We start from the raw sequence: 25,840 nt of genomic DNA on the forward strand, positions 1-25,840 counted from the left end.
TCTATTTATATCTATTTTAACTGTTTAGAACGAGTAATTAGACCCATAACTTTATTTGTGGTGTGTAAGAAACAATTATCAAGACCCCAAAAAAGAATCCGAACATGGGCGACATGATTGCCATCGAACAGAATCAATGGCAGCGAGCACGGTAAGCGCGAGCTTCGCCCTGTCCCGCGACATGGCGTAATTGGTTTTGGTCAACGAGCTTGGGTCTTACCTTAGAGCGGCAAACCGGAACACACTGCCTGCAGCGGAAATGGCACCCCCCCCCCCCCCCCCGGTTGCCGCCATCTTGTTTGTTTGCCACATTAGTGATCACGTGACGTTACGATGGCTGTGCCCAGAGGTGGGCCAGATCACGGTCAGCAGAAGGGCACTCTGGGGCTGCGTTCCAATCGTATTTGAATGGATCCGAGTTTTTCCGGCGGATCAAGTCACGTTACAAGACAGATGCAGCAATTCTGGACGCCGGTACGTTTTCGAATGCAACGGGTACGAGACCTTCACCTAGGAGTGAGATAAAGTTGCGTTCGATTTACTTGCACCTCCTTTACCGGTGCAGAAAAGTGCAGGGCAGTCTACTTCCGGTGTGTGCATTGAGATGCGACCGGAAGTACGCCGACCTACACTTTTGTACGCTGGTGCAGGAGGTGCAGGTAAATCGAACGCAGCTTCTATCTGACTTTTGGGTGAAGGTCTGCGTTCGAAAACCTACCCGCGTCCAGCATTGCTGTATCTGTCTTGTCACGTGACTTGATCCGCCGGAACAGCGGACCCATTCGAGTAAGATTGGAACGCAGCCCCAGAGAGCCTATCTGCTGACCGTGATTTGGCCAATCTGATATGGCCCACCTCTGGGCGCAGCCATCTTAACATCACGTGATCACTAATGTGGCCAACAGGCAAGATGGCGGCAACCGGGGGGGTGCCATTTTTGGCCGCTGGTTTACCGCTCTAAGTTTACTCAAGCTCGTTGGTTTTGGTTCTCATCTGTCTCCGAGGCATGTTTCTTTCCGCCGCATTTGTCTCCACGGTCCTTTCTAGGTGTGTCCCCAAGCACTCTGAAGCTTCGATAGCCGGCAATACTGCGGTCGTTGCCGGAGCTGATGCGTGTTTTCAAGGTTAGCTACACGGTTATGCGTGTATGACCGAACCAAAACACGTTTTTTGCGACCTCGCATAATTTTTGAACGAATTATCCGATACTCAACGTGTAAATGTATGGTACTTTCTGTAAATAGCGTGTTTTTCCCCCCAAATATTCACCAAATACACGGGACTTGCTAACGGTGTACCATCGGCTGCGTCTGGACTTAGTTCGAAACGGAGTCTAGCAGCAACGGAAATTCTACACTGGCGCCCATGTACGTTATGCTAGTTGTCTGGGAGGATGCCTGCGAACGGATTTCATGATTTGTTTCTTATATAGTAATATGTTACACTTGAAGATAAACATAGCTGACTACACTTGTTTTCTTTTCGAATTCACTTGAGCGAATTGCAGTGTATTTTTTTTAGGGCTGGGTAATTGATCGATTAACCTTTCGATTAATCGATTAAGGCTTTAATCGCGATCAAATTTTTTAACCGGTTAATCGGTTTTTTAATCGGTACTCAAAAGTAAGTCAACTGGACTATAGCCCCTAGAGGAGGCTATGACTGGACGCACGCATGGCCCTATCCTGGACGACCTGCCCAAACTATAGAGTGACTCATGCCCCCGCCCCCCCCCCCCCCCCCCGCCCCCCTTAAGGAAAACGCTGCGTGGCGTGCATCCGGTCGTTCTGTCCTGAGCGGTTTTCTGTTCCCAGTCAGGTGTACGGGCAAGGTTCAATTCTCGCGCTCGCGAAGCGTCACGTGTTCGAGGGTATGCATTACCGTTCTACCGAGGCCAGACGAACAAGCCGGGCCCGCGATTGATCCGTTTACGACCGCGAAACTTCACGTGTTGAGGATCTATTACACATCCTGTCCAAGCAAGACAAAGAAGCAGAAAAACAAGCTGGGAAGCTAACAACGCCATGATAACTTGTTCCAGTATTTGGCCCGTACAAATGGACGAGTTCACGAGTATGAAAGGCAATCTCGCAGGAAAGTTGGGGTTTAAAGTTTTTAAGTCGGTAAAGTTTTTAACTAGAAGGAAGTCCACTGTATCATCTGCAAAAAGCCGTTTTCATACAGTGGAAGCGTACGTTCGCTTCAGTACCACCTACGAGCGAAGCACCCATGTACGCTGCTGCAGCAAGGACCATCCGCCAAAACGCAGACAACAATCAACGCCTTCTCGTCGAGACCCCTTTCTCTGAAAAAAAAAAGAAAGCATCGCCCAAGCCCTGACTTCTTGTCTTCCTGCCGGAGAATGTGGACAAACTTCTTCGTCTTCGGAGCTGGAGCAAAAATATGCAAGTCTTTGAATCGTTGAACTACAAGTATCCTCAATTGTAAATGTCCTTTGCGCCGTGTAACAGAGAGTAAAAAAAGTCTTCAAAGGCAAGCCGAGTTTTTGCATTCTTTTTAAAATATTATTTATAAATAATCAATGCAACCGATTAATCGATTAATTAATCGATTAAGGGGTGGCGATTAATCGGGTTAAAATTGTTAATCGACGCCCAGCCCTAATTTTTTTTCAGCTTTCCCCTTGACCTTTTGTGTCCCCCTCCACTTCAGAATGACCGAAAGGGTTCAGTCGCCTACGAATTAGGCCGACAAATGCTTAAGTAATGACGATTTGCCACTCGGCGCAGTCCCGAGGAATGACATGACGCACCTGGTTCAACAACACGTATTCATTTAGGGACTGTTGCTGGCACGCGCCGCGACTCAAAAACCCACCACGCATACTTTTCCGTCTACCTTTCATCAGCGGCGGAGTGGCGCCAGCCTGGCCGCTTGCATTTTGCCACCTCTCGGTAGAAAATAGTGAAGGACGATTTCACGTGCAGGCAAACTCGTACAACGCCCTGGATCACAAGGTTGCCACAACCTATATGGAGAGTTGCCTGCACGAGTGATCTGAGACAAAACTCTTGTGCAGGCAACTCTCCTCTCTTGAAATAACCTTACGAAGTAACTCCTCTCTATTTGATACATTCCAAAGTTATTGGAAGTTTTAAATGAAGCTAGTATGCTTAATTTTGAAGAATATTTTGTTGTATTGCGCATAATATTGTAGGTATTTTCTTTCAATTTTTGCTTCGGGGGCTGACAACGAAACCGGAAGTGCCGGCTCGAGAAGGACGGCAACACTGGTACTTGATAGAGACGGTCGCGGACGCGTGACGGTACGTTCGTACCGCTGAACGTTACGCAGAAGGGAAAGTTGCTCCTACGTAACGCGTTACAAGTAACGAGTTACTTCTATCTAGTTACTATTTTCGGTAACGAGTAACGTATTTAGTTGCTTTTAAGGCCAAGTAACGAGTAACGGTATCTCGTTACTTGTGAGGAGTAACGTGTACGACACCGCTTAAACGGCCTTGTTTTTATTCTAACTTGAGTATGCGTCTATTGCGAGAACGGTAGGTGGGCAACCCGAAAAGTAACTAAACAATATGGCAGAACTGCAACCTATATAGCTGAACACGTCAGTCGAACAGTTCGACTGTCGTGTCCGGCGATAAACGTTGCTCTACTGAACTCTACAGCTGGGAATGTCCTTCACCCATTGACCACATTCAGGTTCGTTGGTTGAGCCTTCTACAACCGGGTACCGACTGAATAAAAACCCGGAGGTTGCCAACACGGGAAGGCATATAACCCATTAACCGCTGTCATAAATGAAGGCGCAGTTCCCGAAGATTCACCAGTTCTTCCTGAAGCACAACACTGCCGTTCCTTCAAACGCGTCGGTAGAACGACACTTCAGCGTCGCCAGAGGTGTATTCTCAAGGAAGCGGGGAAACATAACTGATGAAAACTTCGGGAGACAGCTACTGCTTAGGTGCAACGACTACTTCAAAGAAAACAATAAACCATGAAACAAAAACAATTGTGTATTCGGTCGTTGAGGTAACGTGAAAAGTAACTCGTTGCTTTTGAGGTAACTCACGCGTTCCTTTCAAGAATCGGTAGCGAGTAACGTATTTATTTACTTTTTGAGCGGGTAACGAGTAACAACGCTTAGTTACTTTTTTGGGGTAACGTCTACAGGTCTGCTCCTAATTTACTGCGTTGCTTTATATATATATATCTAATAACCATTAGAAACATTAGTATGCATTTGTTAGAAAGTTAGCGATCGAAAATGAAGATTTAGCGCGCTGCATCAAAATTGTACGGTCATTGTGGGCGCAGGACGGGCAGCGCAGTCGCTGTGCGTGAACCGATCTACTTTTTTCAGTGTTCTTGGAGAAGAAAACTGAAACTTATATGCAATCTAAAGGCGGATTAAAAAGTAAAAACTACTGCGCCCTACTATCAAGAATAAACGCGGCAAATTTTTATTAAGATTCACGCATCATACGACCGATTGACTAGGGGTGTTCTGGACGTCTTCTCAAATTAAGTTGATTGCTTGGTCAGAGGGCGTGTGCCGGACGCCGATGATGGTCACGTGTCATGCAGCTCGTACTATCCACCCGCTGGAACAGCAGGCGGAAGGCAGAGCCGTGTATATAGAGAGTTTGGTCAATGGGAGGTGCGGGCAGAGCCAGGGCGTGCGGCAGACTCGGAAAGAGGGCTTGGCATGCTCTCTTGACCAACCAGAAGCCGAAAAGAATCCCCTAGCGGTGGTAGCGAGAAACAGTTCCGATCGAAGGTCTATGTTCGTATATGGTTTTAATAAGCGCTTTTAATAAGCGCGTAAGAGTGAAGTGTAGTAACTCTTCTTGGTTGAAAATAGGGTGCACGTATTGTTTTGATCATGACCATGCAGAAAGATGTAAAAAACGAATGCGGCGCTCAACTCTGTTTTGCGCGGACAGAGTGTGACCGCTCGGACGGCAGATTCCCGCCCCTCGGCGCTTGGCTTACGGATTATGTCGATCGTTCCGCTAGTCGCACTCTTCCACCATCATTTTGGATGAGCGTGATTGAAACATCACGTGTACCACATTTTCAGCCATCGAGAGTTACTCCAATACAGTTATCAGGTTTGTTTCTCGCAACTACCGCCAGAGTATTGTTTCCGGCTTCTGGTTGGTCCCATTCGAATTTCTGAAGACGCCCTGGAACACGCACAGCCCGCTTACGGCCTATGGCGCCTCCTCATTTGTCTCCTATACTTCCCAACGAATGGCCGAACTCTCTACATATACGGCTCTGGCGGACGGTGCACGAACAACGATGGCGCAGCATATTGCGTCAGTCTCGTTTTGTTAAAGAAAAAAAAAAAAAAGGAAGCTGTTGTTTGAAACTTTTAATTGGATTCGCAGCTAGCCGTCCCCTAGTGATAACATAACAGTTTCGATTTGGTGCTTGAATATCATGGCATCCCGAAGCCTATCCGGTGAACGGCTTTGTAGAAAACAACGCAGAACAGCAAAAGAGAGCAATAAAAAAAAAAAAAAAAAATAAGCAAAATCCGCTGACCAGCAACCCTGGTATATTCGTCTTTCTCTTCTTCGCGATATATAGGTAGAATCCCAAAAGCACAATTTTTTGAGCCGAAATGTGTCGTTTGTTTGAGTGTCTAGTGCTCTGAAAGCTAAAAAAAAGTCAAGGAATGACCAAATTTTATGTTCACTTGTCAGCTATGTACTTTGGCTCTATACTGCCGATCAAGTGCCAAAGCTAAGTTTTACTGTCTGCTTTTGTTTTTTTGGCTCTCATGTCGTTTTTTTGTGCCTCACTTCGCGAGAAAATGCCAAAATTAGGTTACACCTTTGGTTGTTCTGTTGTTAGCTAACATTTCTGGGCCTAAGTCTCGAAACAAACGATTGAGGTGTGCCTTGTGGGCAGCATGATACACAACTGAGACGATTCAAAGACATACTGCAGGCACAAACCATAAAGAAATGCAAAAAAAGTAAATATTAAAGTAGCATGCATTCTTGCAGTAACGAAACAAAAAACCCAAGGTAGCCACCATAATGCGGCACTAATAGTTGTGATTTCTAAAGTACTGTATTTGGGATAATAATTACATGTGCTTAGAAGGTTGAGATTAACAGACACTTATACAACTATCACCTGATACTTAAACCTGAGAGCAAGGTCAGTGTTTCGGGATTGTATTCAGTTTTAAAATAGGCCAAAGAAGAAAGTCATTAAGCAAAACGTTTTGAAAACGCAACCACCATGCGCGGTTATAATTCCAAGTAGGTACCTTGGAAGAAGGGAGGCCGCGCATTGCAGTGAAGAAATACTCACCCGAAATGTGATATTTGAGAAAATTAATCCGCTATGTGTTCTTTTTTATTTTTTTACAAACATACAGTTTTTTTTATTTGCAGTGTCAGTGAGTTGAACAGATGTGCGTGTGAGGCATCCTGGGCTTCTTCAGTTCACCTTTATTTAATTCGAAGTTTTATTTCGAACCTACAGTTGGTCACCACACAACGCACTTATTTTTAACGTTCATGGGTGAACAGGGGCCGCAGCTGAATGCATCCAGAAAAGCTTGAGAATTTCCCATTGGAAGGTTCACTCTGGGGAAAAGAAATGCAATTGAGGCTCCAGGAAATATCCTAAAGTGCATTGATGATTCTATTGAAATACATCTGGGTTTTGAGAAGATAGTGTAAATATAGCACACAAAATGATGACAGCGCATTTTGTAAGCTTCTCTTCAACTATAAAACGAAACACCTAACTGCCCAATCTTTTTAATGAAAAACAGCTGAAATCTGCAGATGAAGAAATCATGCCGATAAACACTTTGGCAGTGCCGCCAAATTTTGTTAGATCAGTGGTTTGGAATCATTTCACCATTCGATCAGTACGGTTACTTCCTTTCAACATTTCTTGTATTTCCTCTTTAAAGGAGCTGTGCAACGTCTTTAACGTTTAAAGAATTTGCACCTTTTATTTTTACATTTTTATCTTGTCACAAAAGGACAGAAAAGACATATTCTTCCTTCGAAATGTTGCTATTCCGCCGCGTAATCTTGAGGCAAAAATTAAAATATTTTCCGATCTGCAGCCTCGAGCGGCGGCCATGAGGAGCATGCGGCGTGACGCAAAAAAGGATATATATATAAAAAAAAAAAAAAAAAAATTGTTAAACTACTTGTTTAATAAAAGTTATTTTTTTTTTTTATAAATCTTATCGTTCTAACACCAGTATAAATGTGTCCAAAATCTGGGATCATCGACAAAACTTCTATTATACGGAGTTTCACTGCGCCATCTATCCGAGGTATTCAAAACCCTCAGTTCTATCTGCTACCTCGAGGAGCCGCCAGAAGCCGGACAGCCGTAAAGCGTTGGATGAATTTGAATTTAATAAACCAGTACCGCCAAGCTAGTTCATGCTGGGACGCATTTGAACCAAAAATGGAGGGGCGTCACCACCAATAGGTGAGCGGCGTTTGGCAACTTCCACTTCCTCAAATATTGTTTCACTGTTGACCAACGACGACAATCAGCTGCATGCCTGTGCAAGCATAATTCTGAAACCTCCTGACTGTAGTTTTCAGAACCGTTCTTAGACAGGCTTGCAGATCATCGTCGTCGATTGTCAACAGCTAAAAAAAGAAACTTCCTGAAGTTGCCAAACGCCGCTCATCTATTATAGTTTGGCGCGGCAGCGGCTCCGAAACGGCGGCGCGTCGCCGGTGACTAATAGGAGCGCCCGTGGCACGATTAAACAATGGCGGTACTTGGAAAAACTCCGGATATCGAGCGCTCTAGACAGCCGGACGGCCGGAGATGGACGAGCACGTTGGCACTTTCCTCTTTGGCCATGTTAATCGCTCGGCTCAAGCAGGGGCTCACGTGGTCGAGAGCGGGTGAGCTTCTCGCTGCTTGCTGATGGCGCTAGAGTGAGAGAGCTTCACCGTAACCCCGCGCGCCCTTTTTTCACGTCGCAGCGTATCGACCAACACATTGTTTACAAACAAGCCCGCGTTTGCCCACCAGGCGAGGGCACTGCGCGCGCGCAGAAACCAGATTCGGCCTAGGTGAATCACCTGCGCATGCCCAGTGCCGACAGCAGCGCCACCGCAGCGCCGTGACGTCAGAGAGTTGAGTTGGTCTATAAGTGACTCGGAAGATGGTGACGGAGTTACGAGGCACCAAAAAACCTCAACCTTTGTCATTAAAAAGACATACAAAAAAAAACTAGGGCATGCAGGCAAAAGCAAGTTTTTGTTCATTACTTCAAAGGGGTAAAGATACCAGCGCCCACAATTATTTAAGCAAATCACTGAAATTGTGGCGGTTCCTTCAGAAAAAAGGTAAAATGACGCAAATGACCAGTCTCAGGGGAACTCGATACGTATACATTGTGTCAAAGTTGACATCGTATAAAGTGACAGAATGCAGCTTGTGTTGATTGAACGTGAAATAAAAGAAGAGAAAACATAAGTTACCCGATTGTCTCGTATAATATTTAAAAATAATCTTTTTATGCAAGCATTTGCAACCGCCAAGCATTTGTGGCTGTTCATACAAATTAGGCTCATTAACGATTTCCTTAAAGTCCTCTGACACGCCAAAAAAATTCAAAGTGCCCGCAAGTGCCCTGTTTCGTAACAATGTACCGAAAGGTGTCGGGGCAGTCAGAAGGGAGGCATCAACCTACGTCACTAAAAGTGGGTTCGCCGGAAGTCACGTGAGTTTCACTCCCCGTGCTCTCCACGACCGTGCCTTAGACTTTTTTAGAGCGCAGCTCTTAGGCGCCCGTTTCAGGCTTGAGCGGCGACGGCGTAATTGCAACCTTCCCCCCCCCCCCCCCCCCCTCCCCGCCCCGAGGACCTCGGGTACCTTCGGTGACCTCGGCGAGGGGGGTGGGGGTCACGTCTCCCCCGAGGTCACGTCACCCCCCCCCCCCCCCCTGAAGTCACGTGACCCCACGCCCTAGTCACGCGACCCCCCCCCCCCCCGCCCTTTTTCCGAGGTCACGTGACCCCCTCTTTGAGGTCACGTAACCCCCCCCCCCCCCCCCCCTCAGTACCCTTCCCTCCTAATCCTCATGAGCTGCGCTCTAATTCGGCGTTACAGGGGGTTGTAAACGGCTTTCATTTCTTTTATTTTGGTATTTTTTACGAATGACCGTAGAAAACAAAGTTTCAGTTCCACTAGCTTTTTATTGCTGCACCGTTGGTTAGTTTGCGTGCTGTAAAAGTTGAGGACAAAGAGTCAGTGGATCGACATGATGGAGGACAATGATCAAAGCGTTGCGAGTACAAGCCAGTGTACGAGTGCATGCCATCAGTCCGATGGTACAGAACCGTACTGGGCACAAAACCAGGTATTGAATTTAAAAAAAAAAAAAAAAAATCTTTGGAAAGGTTGCAGAAATTAAGACTGCTAGCATACGACACGCCCGATCGCATTGCTGAACGTTCAGACACCAAGGCCGTCGAATCATCGGATACTCTTCAGACTAAAGATGCCTCCCGTCTAGAGAATACGAACTGGTGAGTGTACCAAGTACAAGTAAACGTCAAGCATAAAGCACGTGTTTTCTCTAGAACGTGAGTAGAACTTGTTTACTAGGTTCCCTGACTCCTCTTCTTCCACCTTTAGAGCAACATTAGGCAATGAAAAGCAAATAAAAGAAACTTCGTCTGCTTGCATTGCTGGCGGAGTGTAGAAAATACAAAAATATGAAAAAAAAAATATTACACGCGGTCGCGTTAAGCACGAGGAGTGATACAGCTCACGTGACTTCCGGCGATGTCTCCCTTCTGACCGCCCCGACATCTTGCGGTACATTGTTACGTCACAGGGCACTGGCGGGTACTTTGAATCGGGCATCGCATTTCTATTTTTTTTTTATAAAAACACTACGCAACTCTAAAATGAAACCCTTTTTTGGTGATGTCCTGAGACACCATTTTAACGCCTAGCATGAAAAAAAAATTTGTTGCCGTGTCAGGGGCCCTGACACTCTTCAGTTGAGGATTAAACGTGTCAGTTCTTTCGAGAGGTATTCTAAAGCTTCGTGTCCTAGGGATTGCGAGAAACAGGGGGATATATTATCCATAACTATAACTGTCAGTACAATTCCTATACAAATAACCAGACAAAATAATTTAACACCAAAAAATTGAGATGGCTTGGTTGTTCACAACATTTCGTATGTTCGATTTTACAAGGACAGCAACAGTTCGTTGCGTCTAGTTTCTGATTTACAAATTCTTCTATGTTGTTCATTTACAAGAATACAACGTTCTACACCGCGCACGTTTTAGCAGGCGCGATGTTTTAATTAACTTTGTTTACGCGTTTTAGTACGTCTTCTTGGACTGTTGAATTATTTTCAATGTGGCTGTCTAAAAGGGGCCACTGGCTTCGACACGATGTGCCTTTTTTATTTTCACTTTACTGAAATCTTTGAGCATCACTGGGATGGTTAAAGGGTTTCAATTATGATCTATATTAATTTGGGGTTTAGTTACTCGCAGGAATGTTTTTTCTTCTGTAAACAACTACGCCGAAGTAGTGCTGCCAGCCACATGTTCGCGGAATCAGAACAATCGCCCACATTTCATAGCCTGACCCTGCTCTTTGCGTGAAAGTTTGCAGAGAGAGCGTGATCACCTGGTACAGGAAACATGGTTGATTGGTCCAACGTGCACCTAGCTTCTACCGCCCTGTTACTTCAGTGATGAATCGTGCATGACAAGGCCCGAGTCTGTGTTCGCGCGTTTAAAATTTAAAGCCATTACAGTACAGACGAACGCTAACACTAGCTGCTAGGACCGGATTGACGCGTTAAAGGTTCGGCCTATAATTTATTTTAAATCAGTGGCTTGGAAGCCAGTCATTGAGTTGACGCCGTCGGGTGCCCACGCTTCATACAAAAGAGTCTGTATATCGGCTTCAATTATTATCAGAGAAAACTTTCTGTAGTAATTCAAAAATTAGCAGTGGCAACGAGAATGCGCGAAATACTACATAAAAAGTCACGATAAGGACGTCACTTATTTTCCCCTATGCACAATTACGCCCTCTCATGAGAATCTTTTTTTATGACCTCAGTTTTCTTGTGAAAATTATTAATTCATCTTTTTAATAAACCAAAAAAAAAAAAAGCAGCTTCCGTTAAATTGTTGTTACCAGCACCATGACGTTGAGATTCCGCTTCAGCCACTGGCGTATTACTAATACCGGGCGCCAGTTCGTCTGCTTCTTGCTCAGGGGTTGCGTTGATGCGACAACGCCGAAGTCTTATTGACTATTTGAAAAAAAAAAAATTAAAGATGTTTACAAAACTCTGCAATGAGATATTAGGACGCAGCTCTTGAGGGGGAGGATGGGAGAGTAAAGAGGAGAGGATATGCACCCCCGCCTCCTCCGTACCCTTTCCTCCTCCCTTCCTCTCTTTCTCTTCTCCTCCTCCTGTCATAATCCTCCTCTTCTATCCTCCTTTTTTTCTCCTCCTCATCCTCGTTTCCCCCCTTCTTCTCCGCCTCCGTTCCTCCTGCTTCATATCCTCCCCTCCTTCTCCTGCATACCCTCCTTTCTCCCCCCCCCCCCCCGTGTCGTCCCCTCCACCTCCTCCCACAGTTTTACCGCCAAATGTAGCTGAAAAATTGACGCGATGTGATATCAACATCAATTCAGTTTAGCGGGGAAAAGGACGTCAAATGACTTGGTGTCACGTCATTTATGAACAAAGTTAGTTTCTCTGCTAAATTTAGCTGGAAAATTGACGTCACGTGACCTCAACGCCAACTCAATTCCCCGAAAAATTTAGCGAGAAATACAATTGGTGGTAAGGTCCCGTGACGTGAATTTTCCCGAAACTAAATTTCCATGCTAACTTTAGCGGTGAATTGAATTTGTGTTAAGGTTACGTGACGTCATTTTTACCGCGAAGTTAAGCGCGGTTTAGCGCCGACGCCGAGAAACACAGAAACCGGCGCCTAAGAGCTGCGCTCTAAAAATAGTGGGTAGACCTGAAGTCATCTAGCGTTGAGGTCTACCCACTATCCTTTCGATCGAAGCCAATGAGAGCTCGGCGTCGTTTTGACGTTACCGCAACTGGCGCGCAAGAAGCTGACTTTCTTCCCCCATAGACCCCGAAAGACGCAGAAAAGCAGTGCCAGTCCTACTGTGATCATGCTTCTTAAGCGTGGTTTGTCTTTTGATGTTGTTATCATCTGATGCAGCAATGCGATTGGCTGCGAATCAAGGTGAAGACGCCTGAGACTTGACACATCCTGTTTTCTAAAAGGGACGCTGACAGGGTATTTATGCTTGCCAAGGGTTTCTTTTTCTTTTTTTTTGCACATGACATGTAAGAGTCTAACTACCGAGAAAACAATTCGCGGCTCGAAATTCGTTTTCTTTCCTCCCGAAAGCCACCGATCGAGAACTGTCTGGTTTGTGTCACGCTCACTTTCTTCTCCGTAGTCACGAGCTGTTTTCTATGGTTTAGACACAACCACAAAATGTAATCCAAGTCGTTGGCCATCGAAAAAACACACATAGTATTAAAATTAGACAAAATATGATACCCAACTCCTGTGACTTCTAAAAAGCTGCAAATACGTTGATCGGAGAAAAAAAAAAAAAAAAAAAAAGCTGAACTGCCACGTGATTTTCGCCAACTTTCTCCTGCTCTACATTTCTTCCTCCGCAGTCCAGTTTCGATTTCGGTTTCGAGCAGTTGCGTTTTTTTTTTTTTTTTTACTTTACTAAAATAATATGTGACGCCATAGCAAAATATTGACTGGGTACTCTTCTGACACCATAATAAACCGCCTGACAAAAAAAAAATGTTTAGGGATGTTAGTGTTCGTTTAAAGGGACACTGACAGGGTATTTTGTAATTGTCTAAAACGATGCAAGTTGTGGTCATGAAGACGTAAAAAAAAAAACGCATCGCAAAAAAATATCCGCCCCCCCCCCCCCCCCCCCCACCGCGAGCGCGCGCCTTTTTATATTTGGCGTTTTTCTCTACCGCTCCTCACCTCCTGCCTTTTTTTGATCGGCGACATCAAAAAACACAAAATTTAGAAGCTTTGTAGGCGACATTTTTATAACATTTAAGAACGGCAATCACAAAACATGTTTTTAACGCAATCGCGAAGGCAGTTCGGCCCTTCTTTTTGCAATACCAAAAATCAAATCCTGGATTTGTACCCTCCCTCGGAAAACTTGGCAGCACTCGAGCAGAGGGAAGCGGACGAAGAAACCGGTTTTTCTCGGTCCGCCGGCGACCTTCTGTTCGCTTCTCACCTCTTCGCTTCGGGTCGCGGTGGCAACGGCGCCTTGCTTTGTAGCGTGAAGCAGAAGTGCGAAAGAAAGTCGACTCGCAGGAGACAGCAAAATTTGATGTCACTGCACTGGTGCGGATCGCGCGGGAACTTCAAATTCGGCGTTTGAAAATTGTTTTTTGACTTCAGAAATACTGAATTCCCAAGTTTCGAATTTTGAGGGTAATGTCCCGGCACCATTTTCAATCGTTTCGGATTATAAAAAAAAGGTATGATTTCGATGTGTCAGTGCCCTCGGTTTAAGCTGTGAGCGAATACAAAGTGTTCAGAACGGGGGTGGGGAGAGGGCATTCTACACTTAAATACGTACGAACGTATATCATCCGAAATATGAACGGGAGCACACACGGCGGCGTTGGCACGGTTTTAGTGTCGCCTGAGTGGCGCCGTCTATGAAGTTATAGCGTTTTTTCGTCCCCGTTCATTTTGTGGCTCATATGACTTCTGATTGAATTAAGCGCGCAATATGGTGGAATTCGCGACATTACGTTGACACACAGTCTGCGCAACAATTTTAATTACCAATACCTTCCTATCGAGGTACGCGTTCGTGTATATGGCCCACACATAAGGCTAAGATTACAGCGATAACTGAATCATTTGTTTTATTGCGGTTCAGCAAAAAAAAAAATATATATATATTTAACTTCCTCGTAAACCTCTATCATTCTCCTTTTCGACTATCGGTTTATCACTAAAAAAAAATTAAGTAATGATATGTCAATTATGAAATTGAAGTAGTGAGGTTCAAGAAAATATGTACCCAAAGGAGTAATCTATGACTTCTTGAGAAGCGTTGGCGGTGGCTACATTCTAGTATATATGAAAATAATTCCAGAAAGGAAAAGGCGACAACTAAGTGTGTTAGTCCACGATGCTTACAGCATGCTGCTCCTGGAATAACATTTAAGCATAGCTGACTTCGAATATGTGTATCTCCCCCCCCCCCCCTTCCCCGCCAGTTAATGCATTACTTCTGATTTCAATATAAAAACATATTTCAGAAAAGTAGAGGAGAATGTACTATAATTTCTTTATGCTTAAAAATCGTAAAACGCATTTCAGGATTACACTTCTCCCCAACAAGGATTTTCTCACCGATATTTGGTAGGACTGTGGTTGTCATTGTACAGATCATGTCGCAGCCTTTCTTCCCTGATGTTCTGGCACCAGACCTTAGAAAACAAAGGCGCATTATTACACACTGTTAGCAAAACAAAATTTTTTAAAATATTAGAATTGTTAATATTTTTAAACTGGTAATTTATTAAACGATACACAAATTTTGATAGATGAGAAAATTCGAAAATCCTTCGCATTTATAACTGTATAACCTATATTAGGCTATTTGCATGAATAGGAAAGCTGAACACAGCGCACTTAACGTACGTTAATTGTGAGCTTTCATGAAACAAGTGTAATTATTCCTAAAGTGTACATAACGTATATTTCGAGATTACTAGTATAGCACATATATTAAGTTACACATTCGTCGCGTGCACCTACCTGACCGTTAGGGGTTGCAGCAGAGTTTATAAACATGACTAGCAACAACATCATATAGCGGTTATTGTGATGGCCTTGCTGCTGAGTATATCTTTAGCGGCGTATGTTCGCATCGCCAAATTTGTTTTTCGCCAAAAAAAAAAAAACTGAATGACCACGCTGTGATGACGTCGTGTGCGAGCCATGTATACGTGCGCAGCATGAGTCTGAAGCCAAAGTTCACCTAAGCTGTCTTATTATTATAGTGCAGTTATTAGGAGCACATTGTAGTATACTATTCAGGATGTTTTTCTTATCGAATAAAATATTTTCTCAAAATAGTCGTGAAAGATACGCAAATGCAGTTTCGAAAGGTGAGTCATACGGCCAGGCGTACATTAGGTTCAAGAAAGAATGCAATAGCTGTATAATAAACGAAAAAGTCAAGTCACAAATTACGTTCTAAATTAGACGGTTTAGGGCACATGTTTATATTGAAAAATCGAGGCAATCAATGTTGAAGTCCAGCCCAGTTTTTTTTAAGAATCCTGGATCGAACACGCAGTTCGAGTTATTCAATGTGAAAGTATGTTCTGAAAAGTTGTCGTTTCTGAAACCAAACGCGCGATGGCCGCAGGAAGGACAACCCTCGTATGACGCCGGCGGGTCACGTGTTAAGAATTAATCGGCGTCACTTTTACGTCACCGCGTGTAAAAGCATTCACTTTTTGCTGAGTAGTTTATTTTCAGTTTATTTTTTTAGCCTGACTGGCACCTATGATTTTAATACGTTTTTTGTGATATCGAAACATATCGCGGCAGAGAAGGTGGCTTATCGCTTTAGTTCGCCAGCCACGTAACAACGACTGCAATAAGCTCCTGCACGCTGACACAAGAATAGGGACGCAGATTTCGTAATTAACAGGTGACCATCCGGCGTCAAACGAGGGTTGTCCTTCAGGCGGGCATCGCGTATTTGTTTTCAGTATCGAAAGATTCCAGAACAAAACTTGAGGATGAATAACTAAAACTGCGTGCTCGATCTATTATTTTGAAAAATTGGGCTGTCATTCAACATTGATTGCCTTAATTTCTCCAATATAAACATGATTCCTAAAACATTTGAATAAAAAAGTAATTGGTGAATACGCGAGAATTAGTCATTGTTTAGTTGCATTCTCTCTTGAACATAATGTCCCCCGGACAATATCTCACTTGCGCAGAACTCATTTGTGTAGAATCACGGCTCTTTCTAAAAAATATGTATCCGATAAAAAATAAATACACCCTATATACTATTCCCCTTGGCTTTCTATGAACTGAGTTTTGGCAAGAGATATTGCACAAGGGCTCTGAAGTATGCGGCGAAAGAACGTGTTGACAATATTTTTTTCGCCATATAAGATTTTATGCTGTTATGTAACATTCAACGTTTTCAATTATATGTTCTGCCTCATTAAAGTTAGGTGCGATACAGCTTAAAGACAGTTTTAAACCAGGGAGAAGCTAGCTGTTTTGGTAATGCTATGCCACTGGAAGGTGCTTCAGGGTCATGTCGCCAAAAAGTACTGCTAAAGAAGAAACATTTTTAGTGTATTATGCAAGGTTTCTAGGAGTATTACATATATTTCTAATTTGTTAAATCTAAGAAGACGTATTAGATTAAACTTACATTGGCATTCGAAACGAAGAACAGCTTGTCTCCCGTTAAGTGTTCTAGACCAGGAAGGAGTTGTTCCGTATCATTGAACTTTTTCCATGCCTTAAGATGGACGTGTAAAAAAAATATTATGAGATACATTTTTACCTTAATATATAGACTTTACACAAACGCTATATTTTATCTGTTTAACCTGCTTACCAGATAGGCTGCTGTTAAACCAGAGTTGTCAGCCATATTTTCATTTAGAGTATAATATCCGTCTATCTGAAAGAAGCAGAAATACATTATGTAATTTTTAACAGCGTAGTAAAGGTGTGAGGTAATCACTTATACCTTTAAGAACAAGAATGCACACAACTTTCATCAAACCTAGGTTTGAGGAAAGTTGTGCAAAGAATTTAACTTAAAAGTGCGAGAATTTGAAGTGCTATGGCGTGGGTGGCACAAATAGAATGAGTAATACGAAGATTTGCTCAGAGCATGTCTGGGTCACATTTTTTATATCATGGGAAAAGGCATGCGAAACAAAAAATACACATTAGCGTGAGGAGTAATTGGACCAAGGTCCAACATCCATTTTGGCACATTCATTGACTTAGCCATTTGTCTTTCTTCTGGTGTATTTTATTAGATATTTTAACTTTCAATTTCTTTGTCTTTTATAACGTCCCCCCACTCTCTCTTTCTTTCAAGTCTCATACTGAGTAATTAAGCTAATATATCTGCGCATTGCTAATCTATGAAGCATGTGCCTAGACTGTTTCAAAATATTCTATTCTAAGGCCGTTAAAAGAACACGTCAAGGAAAAAATATTCTTTAAAGGGTATAGATGGGACACGTATTTTTTAAAACAATATTTCCACGACAAAACTTTCTTGTTTTTTGCACAATATTTACACCCTGAGACGCCATTTAGGTGCAGAAGTTGAATCGCACCTGGCTAAGCCCCGCCCCCTGCTTACAAGGTGCTTGCATCTCTCATTGGCTGGGGAGATGATTGGCGTGTGAAAGGTTGGTTGTGAATTTGTATCTCCGTGCCTTAATAGTATTTTAATCAACTATTTTTTTTATGTTTGAGAGGAAAATATTCAAGATTTAGTTAGTGATTTCAGATGTATATTGGAGATTGATTCTCCAGCTTTGGTTTGAAACTAACAAACTTGACTGCCGGCGTCAGTGGAGTCAAAAGTCAAATTTGGGGGTTTTACGTGCCAAACCAACGACGGGCACCTGGCACGCCCCAGCGGAGGACTGAGGATTAATTTCGACCACCTGGGGATCTGTTGACGTGCAACCGAAAGCTCGGTTACACGGCGCCTTCTCCACAATAAGCCTCCGTCATATCGCGGGCACCTCGGTCGGGATTCGAACCCGCCACCTGGGGATCCGTAGGCCGGCGCTCTCGGTCAGTGGAGTGCTGAACGAGCTAAGCTCGTTGGGCTTGTCACTTTTTATGAGTGCGAGTGGTTTTGAGTTTACAGGGGTGCTTAGAGGAAGATAGATGTAAGAAACTCTGCTTGTTCAAATATTTAAATACTATATATTATGAAATAATAAATAAATAAATACATAACTGTGATTTCAAACGTAATAGTATATAAAAAAACGAGCGAATTTATTAAGAATCGGCGAGTTTTCAAGCGTGTTTTTAAAAACCTTTAAAATATACCGAGTTATAATTTACTGTTGTAACACGTTCACTATTATTTAACAGAATGGTAAGAAATGCTTGGACGTCACTTACAGTCATGTTGACTTCTTTTACAGTTACGTTGTACAGCTGTACAAAGCAATCAGCTCTTTTTAGGAACGCTTGTTTTGCGGCGTCTGTCCACCAGTTCCTCAGCTTTCCATCAGCATCATATTGGTTTCCTGTTGGTACAACAAGCAGCATTACCTATATCAGTATATGTCAGAATTTACATTTTCTAAACGCTGATATCAAGCAAGAAGCGCGCAGCAGATTGTAGATAGGCGGTGGATGTGGTGATGCGGCGCGGAGATAGGGAGTTCGCGGGGGGGGGGGGGGGGGGAGGGGGGGATCTTCAATAGTAAAGAGGTTTGATAAAATGTGTCCGATCACTTCCATGCAAGTGTTTTTCCATGCCATTTCATCCTATGCGTTTGGGAATGCTTTTTGCAGATTTTCTCTTAAACATGACCTAGAAACTTTGCTTTCAACGTCATTACCGTATCGCTTTGCTATCTGTTCGTTCTGCACGTTGTATATTTACGCGTTGGTTTTATATCAAGACTCAGGTCGCGCTGAAGCACGAGTAATTCAGCAATATTATTGCTAAGTTCTTGTTATATTTCCGGAGCCCCTTGGTGCGAGATGAACGTGACAGACCGAACAAGAGCCGAGAGAGTGCAAGCATGACGGCGCAAACCACCGAATATTGGCTTTCAATAAATGGTGTCACTATAACTCGGCTTCTCCTTCTGGAAAAGCGGTAAGGCAGAAGGCAAGTTTTCTTGCCTTTCTTCTAGGGGAGAGTCAAGCAACGTCAAAATAAACTATCGAAAAGCGTTGGAAATCATAGACGACAAGATGTACCGGCACATGCACGAAGACTGAACTGCGCGAGCTTGTTGAGAACCAAATTTCCCATGGGGTCTTCTAGGCATACCTCGGCAATCCTCAGTCATGACGGCCCTCCCTCACCCTCACTCCCCCTCATCTTCACAAGCGAGGTGAGGGTGAGTGAGTTTCTGAACCCCGAAAATTCATGAGTTTGAGGGTGAGTGAGGATCCTGAGTTCGTGAGGGGCGTGAGGGCCATAAGGGGCTGTGAGGACCGTGAGTGCGTAAGGGGTAGGAGTGCGTGATGAGCATGAGTGCGCGAGGACCGTAAGGACCGTGAGTGCGTGAGGGATGTGAGGCTAGTGAGTGCGTGATGGGCATGCGTGCAGGGGGGCGAGAGGACCCCGAGGGTTGTGAGGCTAGCGCGTGCGTGGGGGGCGTGAGGGCGGTGAGTGCGCGAGGGTTAGGAGTGCATGAGGGGCGTCAGGACTATGAGTGTGTGAGGGCTGTAAGGGCCGTGAGGGCAGTGAGGGGCATCAGTTAGTGAGGGATCCGAGCTCGAATGAAGCGCGTGCATTTGCGTGTGGGGTTTGTGTGAGATTATGACTTCTCTGTGAGTCCTGATTTCACTTGAAGGCATACTTTGTAAGGAGTCGAGCGGGTATTGTGACCTCGCGGCATCTCCTGCGAAATGGGGTCGACGCTCGCCTCACAATAATTTCGCCGCGCGGGTGCTTGGTGCGGTTTGATTATTGCGTAACGGGTGAGAAAGAAGAAGTTAGTGCGAGCTAAGGCTCGCTGCTCCGCGCCGTTTGATAGCGCGGTTAGCGCAACTAGAGTTAGGTTGGCCGTTTTTTTCGTTACGTTTGAGAGAAAACATGAAGCTGAGTCGGAATTGTCGGGAGCTCGCTTGCTCGCCGCTCCAGACAGCGAGGCACCGCTGAACGGGCGACGCATTGCTGGTTGGCGGCATACCTAGACAAACCTCACTCATGAGTGCCCTCACTCACCCTCATCTTCACAGGTAAGGTGAGGGTGAGTTAGTCACTGAACCTCGAAAATTCATGAGTGTCAGGGCGAGCGACGAACGTAAGGGGGGTGAGGGCGTGAGGGCCGTGAAAGCTGTGAGTGCGTGAGTGTGAGTAGAGGGCTGAAAGATAGTGTGACTATGAGGCTGAGTGTGAGTTAGGGGCTTAGGCTGAGTGTAGTTGTTAGGGGGAGGGTGAGTGAGGGGCTGAGGTTAGTGCGGCTGTGAGGGTGACGGTGAGCGAAGGCGGCCTAAAATCCCGACGTTAGCTTACAGGACGTTCAAGAACCTCCGTCCGAAAAAGATGCTTGAAAAAAGGACAAGTAGTCCAGGAGCGAAACATCGTGGTGACCACGTTCGCCTTTGGAGCGCATCGCGAGGGCGTAGATAAACTTAGCAAAGGCCGACAAGCAGCGGGAGGACCTTGAAAAGGTCATCTCCGGCCTCAGCCTGTTCCTTACGACACTCAGCTGTCCCCAGTCCTCCCTTGATTCGACTGTGTTATTTGATGCGCGCCAGTGTAGAGTATGAACTGAAAACGTTTTCTCGAGTGTTCTTTTTTAATTTAAAGAGAAAGCACTCAATACATAGCTTTATGTTTCTGATTCACACTAGCGAGGGATGACACAAAATGAAAGTCTTTTTATAGTAGAGCGGCAATATTGACCGTGCTCAGTTGGAAATGGAGAACGGCTGGAGGGCAAACAAATATATGTTATTACGATTTTTCACCTATTTTGAGGTTGTTTTACTAACCGAGGTTAATGTGATTGGTGGGTTTTTCTGTCCTAAACGAATGAACAGATTTCCGCGCTTTTACGGATAATTTGTACCATCTTTTCATCGCCCTTAGTTTCTTCTTCTCGGTTCCGCGAACTGTCTGCTGTGTCGTTGAAATCACCATTTCAGGATTGCGATATTTCAAGGAAGAGTTTGGTGAAGTGAAATGCCATTCACTTTGAATACATTCTCTCAATTGATTTGATTATCTTTTGAGTGAAAGAGTAAGATAATAATATCAAAGTGGAAGATGTTGGGATTTAGAGACTAGACAACGGACTCGGCTTCGGGAAGGAAGCACAATGAGTGGTCGTCACGCGAAAGAAAGAAGACAGACAGAACCTGGAACTATACTCGGCTTTAATGAACGGTTCCATCATCACACGGGCTCCGTGCTGGAGAGGACATTGTACAAAATGTCAAAATTAGAATAGACAGCAGAGTTTTGCCTATCTCAAATACTTTACTCAAGATACTGTATATCAAATACGTTTTGATGTATGTTAGTTTCTTGCAAATAGTTTTGATCGAAAGTTATTGATACTGTATTTTAATTACGTTTCTGAGTATCTGGTTTTCATTACTCACGTACACTTTTGACATTACGCCATTTTCGGAGTTTTTCGATCTGAAGTGGCGTGGGCATGATGCGAGCAAAAGTTAACATTCTTTCAAACAACCAAATCCTGTTGCTAACTACGATAAGCTACGGTGATTTAGATCGAGCTAGTGAAGGCATCGCTTTTGTGCCGATTGTGACTGATAGTTTAGCCAAAAGTTCGTAGAATGAAGTTTTCCCCCTCGCCTTCCCAAAGGCGCCTTTTGTTTTCTAGAGTTCTCTCCCCCCCCCCCCCCCCCCCCCCGAAAAAAAAAAAAAGCCCTCAAACAGAAGGGGTGGTTTTATGGAAGTAAAGATTGCCACACTGAGGCGCACAACGGAAAATGATCCACGCCAACAATACAGACTTCAGTGTCAAAGAAATTATAAATAGAAGAAAATGAGAAGTAAACACACAAAGAAGACTTTTTTTTGCTTGTTGTTTATTTGATTTCACTACAATAAAACGTCCAGGTTTTTTGCCCGTTAGTTTGGCATTTATTGCTCTCGCGAACACTGACTGTAAGTGAACGTAATCAGCAGAGAACGGGACAGGAAACGAACTACGAGCAGGATGGCCTCTAAATATGCAAACATAGCGTCCACTTAAATGCAGCCTACTCGAAGAAAGTGCGACCAGTGACCTCGCTATTATGTGCACTCTCTTCGTTCTCTATTTACTGATTTCCGTATCTCAAGTTCTTTTTTTGGGAACTCGCCATAAACAGAATATAGATAGTAGTTAAAGGGGCAGTCAAGTGGTTTTTGAGTTCGTGTTTTGATAATGACAGCTGAATTTAGACGCCTTAAGTATCCCTAAAAACCAAAAAGTATAGTCATACGGTGATTATTTCTTTAATCAAAATGTAATTGAAGGCCGCCAAACCTCGGATCCATCCGAAAACGAAACCACTCTCATTGGTCGTCGCACGCTTATCAAAAGGATCTCGGACCAATGGCGTTGGACGACGTTCCGTCGCGCAGTGATCCCGAGGTAGCCGCATCGGCCGAACCTTTTTGTCATTCGAGCTTCGATCATGGCGGAGTTCTCTACGCTCGCGGACCTGACGCCGTTAGAGGTTGAAGTTCTTCGGCGGACAGCCGACCTGGGGATGATTTCCTATGACGCCACTCCGACGTGCGATGTGGACGATAGCAGCGCTTCGGAGTCATGTTCGGGTTCCGAGGACGACGAAACGCAGACCTTTTCGGGCGTTCTTCGATTTGCGGTTGGGGCAAGTCGTAACCAAACCAACGTTTGACATCGCAGCGTTACCTCTGGTACGTGATGTCAAACGATGTCGCTAGGTTGACTTTCGCCTCGGGAGAACGGGGGGAAGGCTGGTTCAGACATGTGCAACGAGCGCGTACCTACGACTGCGTCCGTTGCAACCGGAACGACCGCACTGCGCCGCGCGTACACACACCTGTAACCACTACAACAAGCGCAGCGGGTCGTCAGCACGGCGATCGCTTCTGTACGCCGCCGTCAGCTGTGTCAGCGGCCCCTCTAAAAAAGGGGACGCACTGCTACTCAATGCCGTAACAGAATATAGACAGACAGTTTTCTAGTCTAAAGCTTTATTATTTTTTCTTGATAGGCTTGCAGGGTACAGCGAATGAAAAAAATAAAATAAAAAGATGCAGCGCCGTCTTGGACGATCACGACTCTAATACACGACATTGCAATAGAACAAATATCGCCACACGCCTTTTCTACGATTATAAAAGACAATGTAATCTTAGCAGCGATATAGCAACGTAGAAATATGATTTCGTGATCAGATAGATGTTGCGAGCGTTCAGGATTGCTAACCCTAATCACTTTTCTCCGGTGATGAAAACGCGTGAAAATTCGTATCCTTTATACGGTACGCGCCAGTAATACCTTGAACTTGAGCACACGCATGAAATGCGCCAAATCAGAAATCCGGGCGATGTTCGAGGACACAAATGCTTAGAAAGCACCACTGTAGTCGAAGTAAACAAACACGGCGGCACGGGCGTTTCTGCTATCTTGAGAGTGCCGCCACGACATCGCCGCACGAGTAGGTGGATGTTCCCTTCTAGTACGTGCTGGGTTATCATAGCGAAACACGACGAAAATTCACAGTCAAGGATAGCGCTTTTACGCGGAACGATGAGCTTTCACCAGGCCGTCCATTCCGACGATCACCACCGACGCCACGTTTGCGGATAGAAGGAGCCGGCCGGCCTGCAACGCGCGGAGATACGTGCGCTTCCGCGCATCCCTGGGGAACGGGAAATTCACCCCCCGCGGAGGAAGGCAAATAGAAAACGTAGTCCCTTGTTTGTGAAACGATAATTGCGCTATCGCGTATTCTAAACTAGAAATATTTTACGTCTTGTAGAATTATCATGCACAACATATTTAAATGAACTGAAAATTGTTTTTTTTAACGAAACTTTAAAAAGACCGCCAAAATTTTCAAACATACGATAATTTCATTGGTCCTCGCAAGTACAGAAAAGAGTCCGCACGTATTTTATTCCTGCGTGATTAATAGGCGTTTCTGCCTTCTAAAACTGAAGATACTCATTCACTGACACTTCCTTAACACCATCGCACCAAAAAGTAGCTTCTCCAAAAACCGCTTGAGTGTCCCTTTAAAGGATGTGTCTAAGGAGTCCCGCATGACGTTATATTCCGTGATGTCACTATAGCTGAAGCGACCTCTTCTTTTTGTTACCCTGGAAACGTTTTGCAACATCTATCAGGGATATCCTGCTCCTTACAGTTTGGCGGCACAAAAAACAAACAAAAAACTTAAACAGTTTTTTTTGTGCGTGCTGTTACGTGCTAATAAACTATTCCGGTAAACCAGATTTGCGATACTGTGCAATTGTGTCTGTCACTGACGTCGATACAAATTATCCAATGATATCTTGAAAAGCAGTGGAATTACATTTCTAAGTATTTGTATTCTAATCAAGATACTTTACAGTTCAAGTAACTTGAGTGGTATTTTAGATGTTTTATGAAGAATGTATTTAGTAAATTAACTTAAATACTTTTTTCGAGTATTTTGCCCAAAGCTGGCAGGCAGCAGTATCTAACTTGAAATATTATCAGTGGATAAATATACAGACAGAGAGAAAGACTGGCCAAAACACGAGTGCCGGCCAGATTATGTTGCATGTAAATCCTAGTCAAGGGCTTTGTTCGCAGAGCCACATTGACTGGGAAGGCTCGTACACTACGCTGTTTAGGAACAAGGCTTGCTCTTGCTCCTTCAATGCACATACGAGTTACCCTGTAAATGAATAAATGACATTCCTTTCAATGGTTAAACTCAAACCCTTTTGCCAAGGCACAAAGGAGAATGGTGGGGAGATGGGCAAATACTGAGTGTGCATGTCTTGGCATCTGCAACAGTTACTCTTGCAGATGCCGTATGTAAATGCACTTCCAGCATGCTTCTTGGTGCTTGGCAAAAGTTCAACTGTCCGAAAAAACCGGTGCATAATCATTCGGCTTTGGCTAAAACTATTTTCATTTGTTTCCTCAAAGGTTAGCAAGGCATAATATATATGTTATTATAATAGGTTGTATCTTTGTGAACCAGTGAATAATCGAGACGATACAATGTTGCAGATGGGAGGCGAAACCGTAGTGTAGACTGGAAAATATATTTAGCTTTGTAAGTCTGAATGGTATTGAACTTGTTTTAAGTGTTTGTGCTGTCATGCAGAGTTGTCCAGGTTTGGTTTATACAGTTCCAGTCCACCTCCTCGATGAAAGCCCCATTTATTGAAGACTAACAGGAGAGCTGCTTTGCCAAGGTGTAACCTCTTCAGGATGTCTGTGGAAGCACATGAAAAGTCAATGCAGTATTACGTGTGAGGGACATAAAAAAAAGCAATGGATAGCATAAAAAGCACCAGGAACGCACGATGACGAAGCAAGCAAGCACTGTTAGTGGGCAAAATTAAAGGGGGCACAAGCATGTGGACGCATGCGGTGGGAGGGTAAACAAATGCACAGGGCGTGCAAAGATCAGAGAAACTTGGAAGTTTTAGGCGTACATACGCATAGCTCACCTCTCGAAATCTTAGGCAGAGTGGGTGGAGAGTATGTCACATCAGAGTCTGGCATGCTGCTGGGAGCAGGAAATATGCAGTTGTATGGCACCTCGCTGTGGCAGTAGGGGACGGCAGAGTCGAAAGTATCCAACGGTACTGGCTCCTCCACGACCAGGAAGATTCATCTCGACCGTGCAGTCCCTCAGGATCCTTCCTGCTTTGCTGGATGCAGCAGTACAGCTGCTGAGACTAGGGCCTGCAAATAACACTTTTATCCTACAATGTTTTTCACAATGCTTGAATTATGCAATTTGGGCGATCGATAGGTTCTAACATTTAGAAGAATAGAGAGTTGGGAGAGTCGGTGGGAATTCATCGTAGG

At 44.3% G+C, this 25,840-nt stretch overlaps 1 protein-coding gene across 1 annotated transcript in view; it reads right to left on the reverse strand.

Annotated features, from left to right (window-relative positions):
• Nucleotides 1-6,493: 6,493 nt before the first annotated feature.
• Nucleotides 6,494-25,840, reverse strand: part of LOC115317430 (neprilysin-1-like) — a 79,732-nt gene continuing 60,385 nt past the window's right edge. Inside the window, exons 15-19 of the mRNA XM_040223781.1 lie at nucleotides 18,227-18,358; nucleotides 16,684-16,745; nucleotides 16,495-16,584; nucleotides 14,436-14,512; nucleotides 6,494-6,593 (exon numbers count right to left, since the gene is read on the reverse strand). Coding sequence (XP_040079715.1) covers nucleotides 6,494-6,593; nucleotides 14,436-14,512; nucleotides 16,495-16,584; nucleotides 16,684-16,745; nucleotides 18,227-18,358 — 461 coding nt within the window. The remainder of the gene's footprint in view (nucleotides 6,594-14,435; nucleotides 14,513-16,494; nucleotides 16,585-16,683; nucleotides 16,746-18,226; nucleotides 18,359-25,840) is intronic.

This window comes from Ixodes scapularis, unplaced genomic scaffold (assembly GCF_016920785.2).
Source record: "Ixodes scapularis isolate PalLabHiFi unplaced genomic scaffold, ASM1692078v2 PGA_scaffold1__304_contigs__length_218370807, whole genome shotgun sequence".
NCBI lineage: Eukaryota > Metazoa > Arthropoda > Arachnida > Ixodida > Ixodidae > Ixodes > Ixodes scapularis.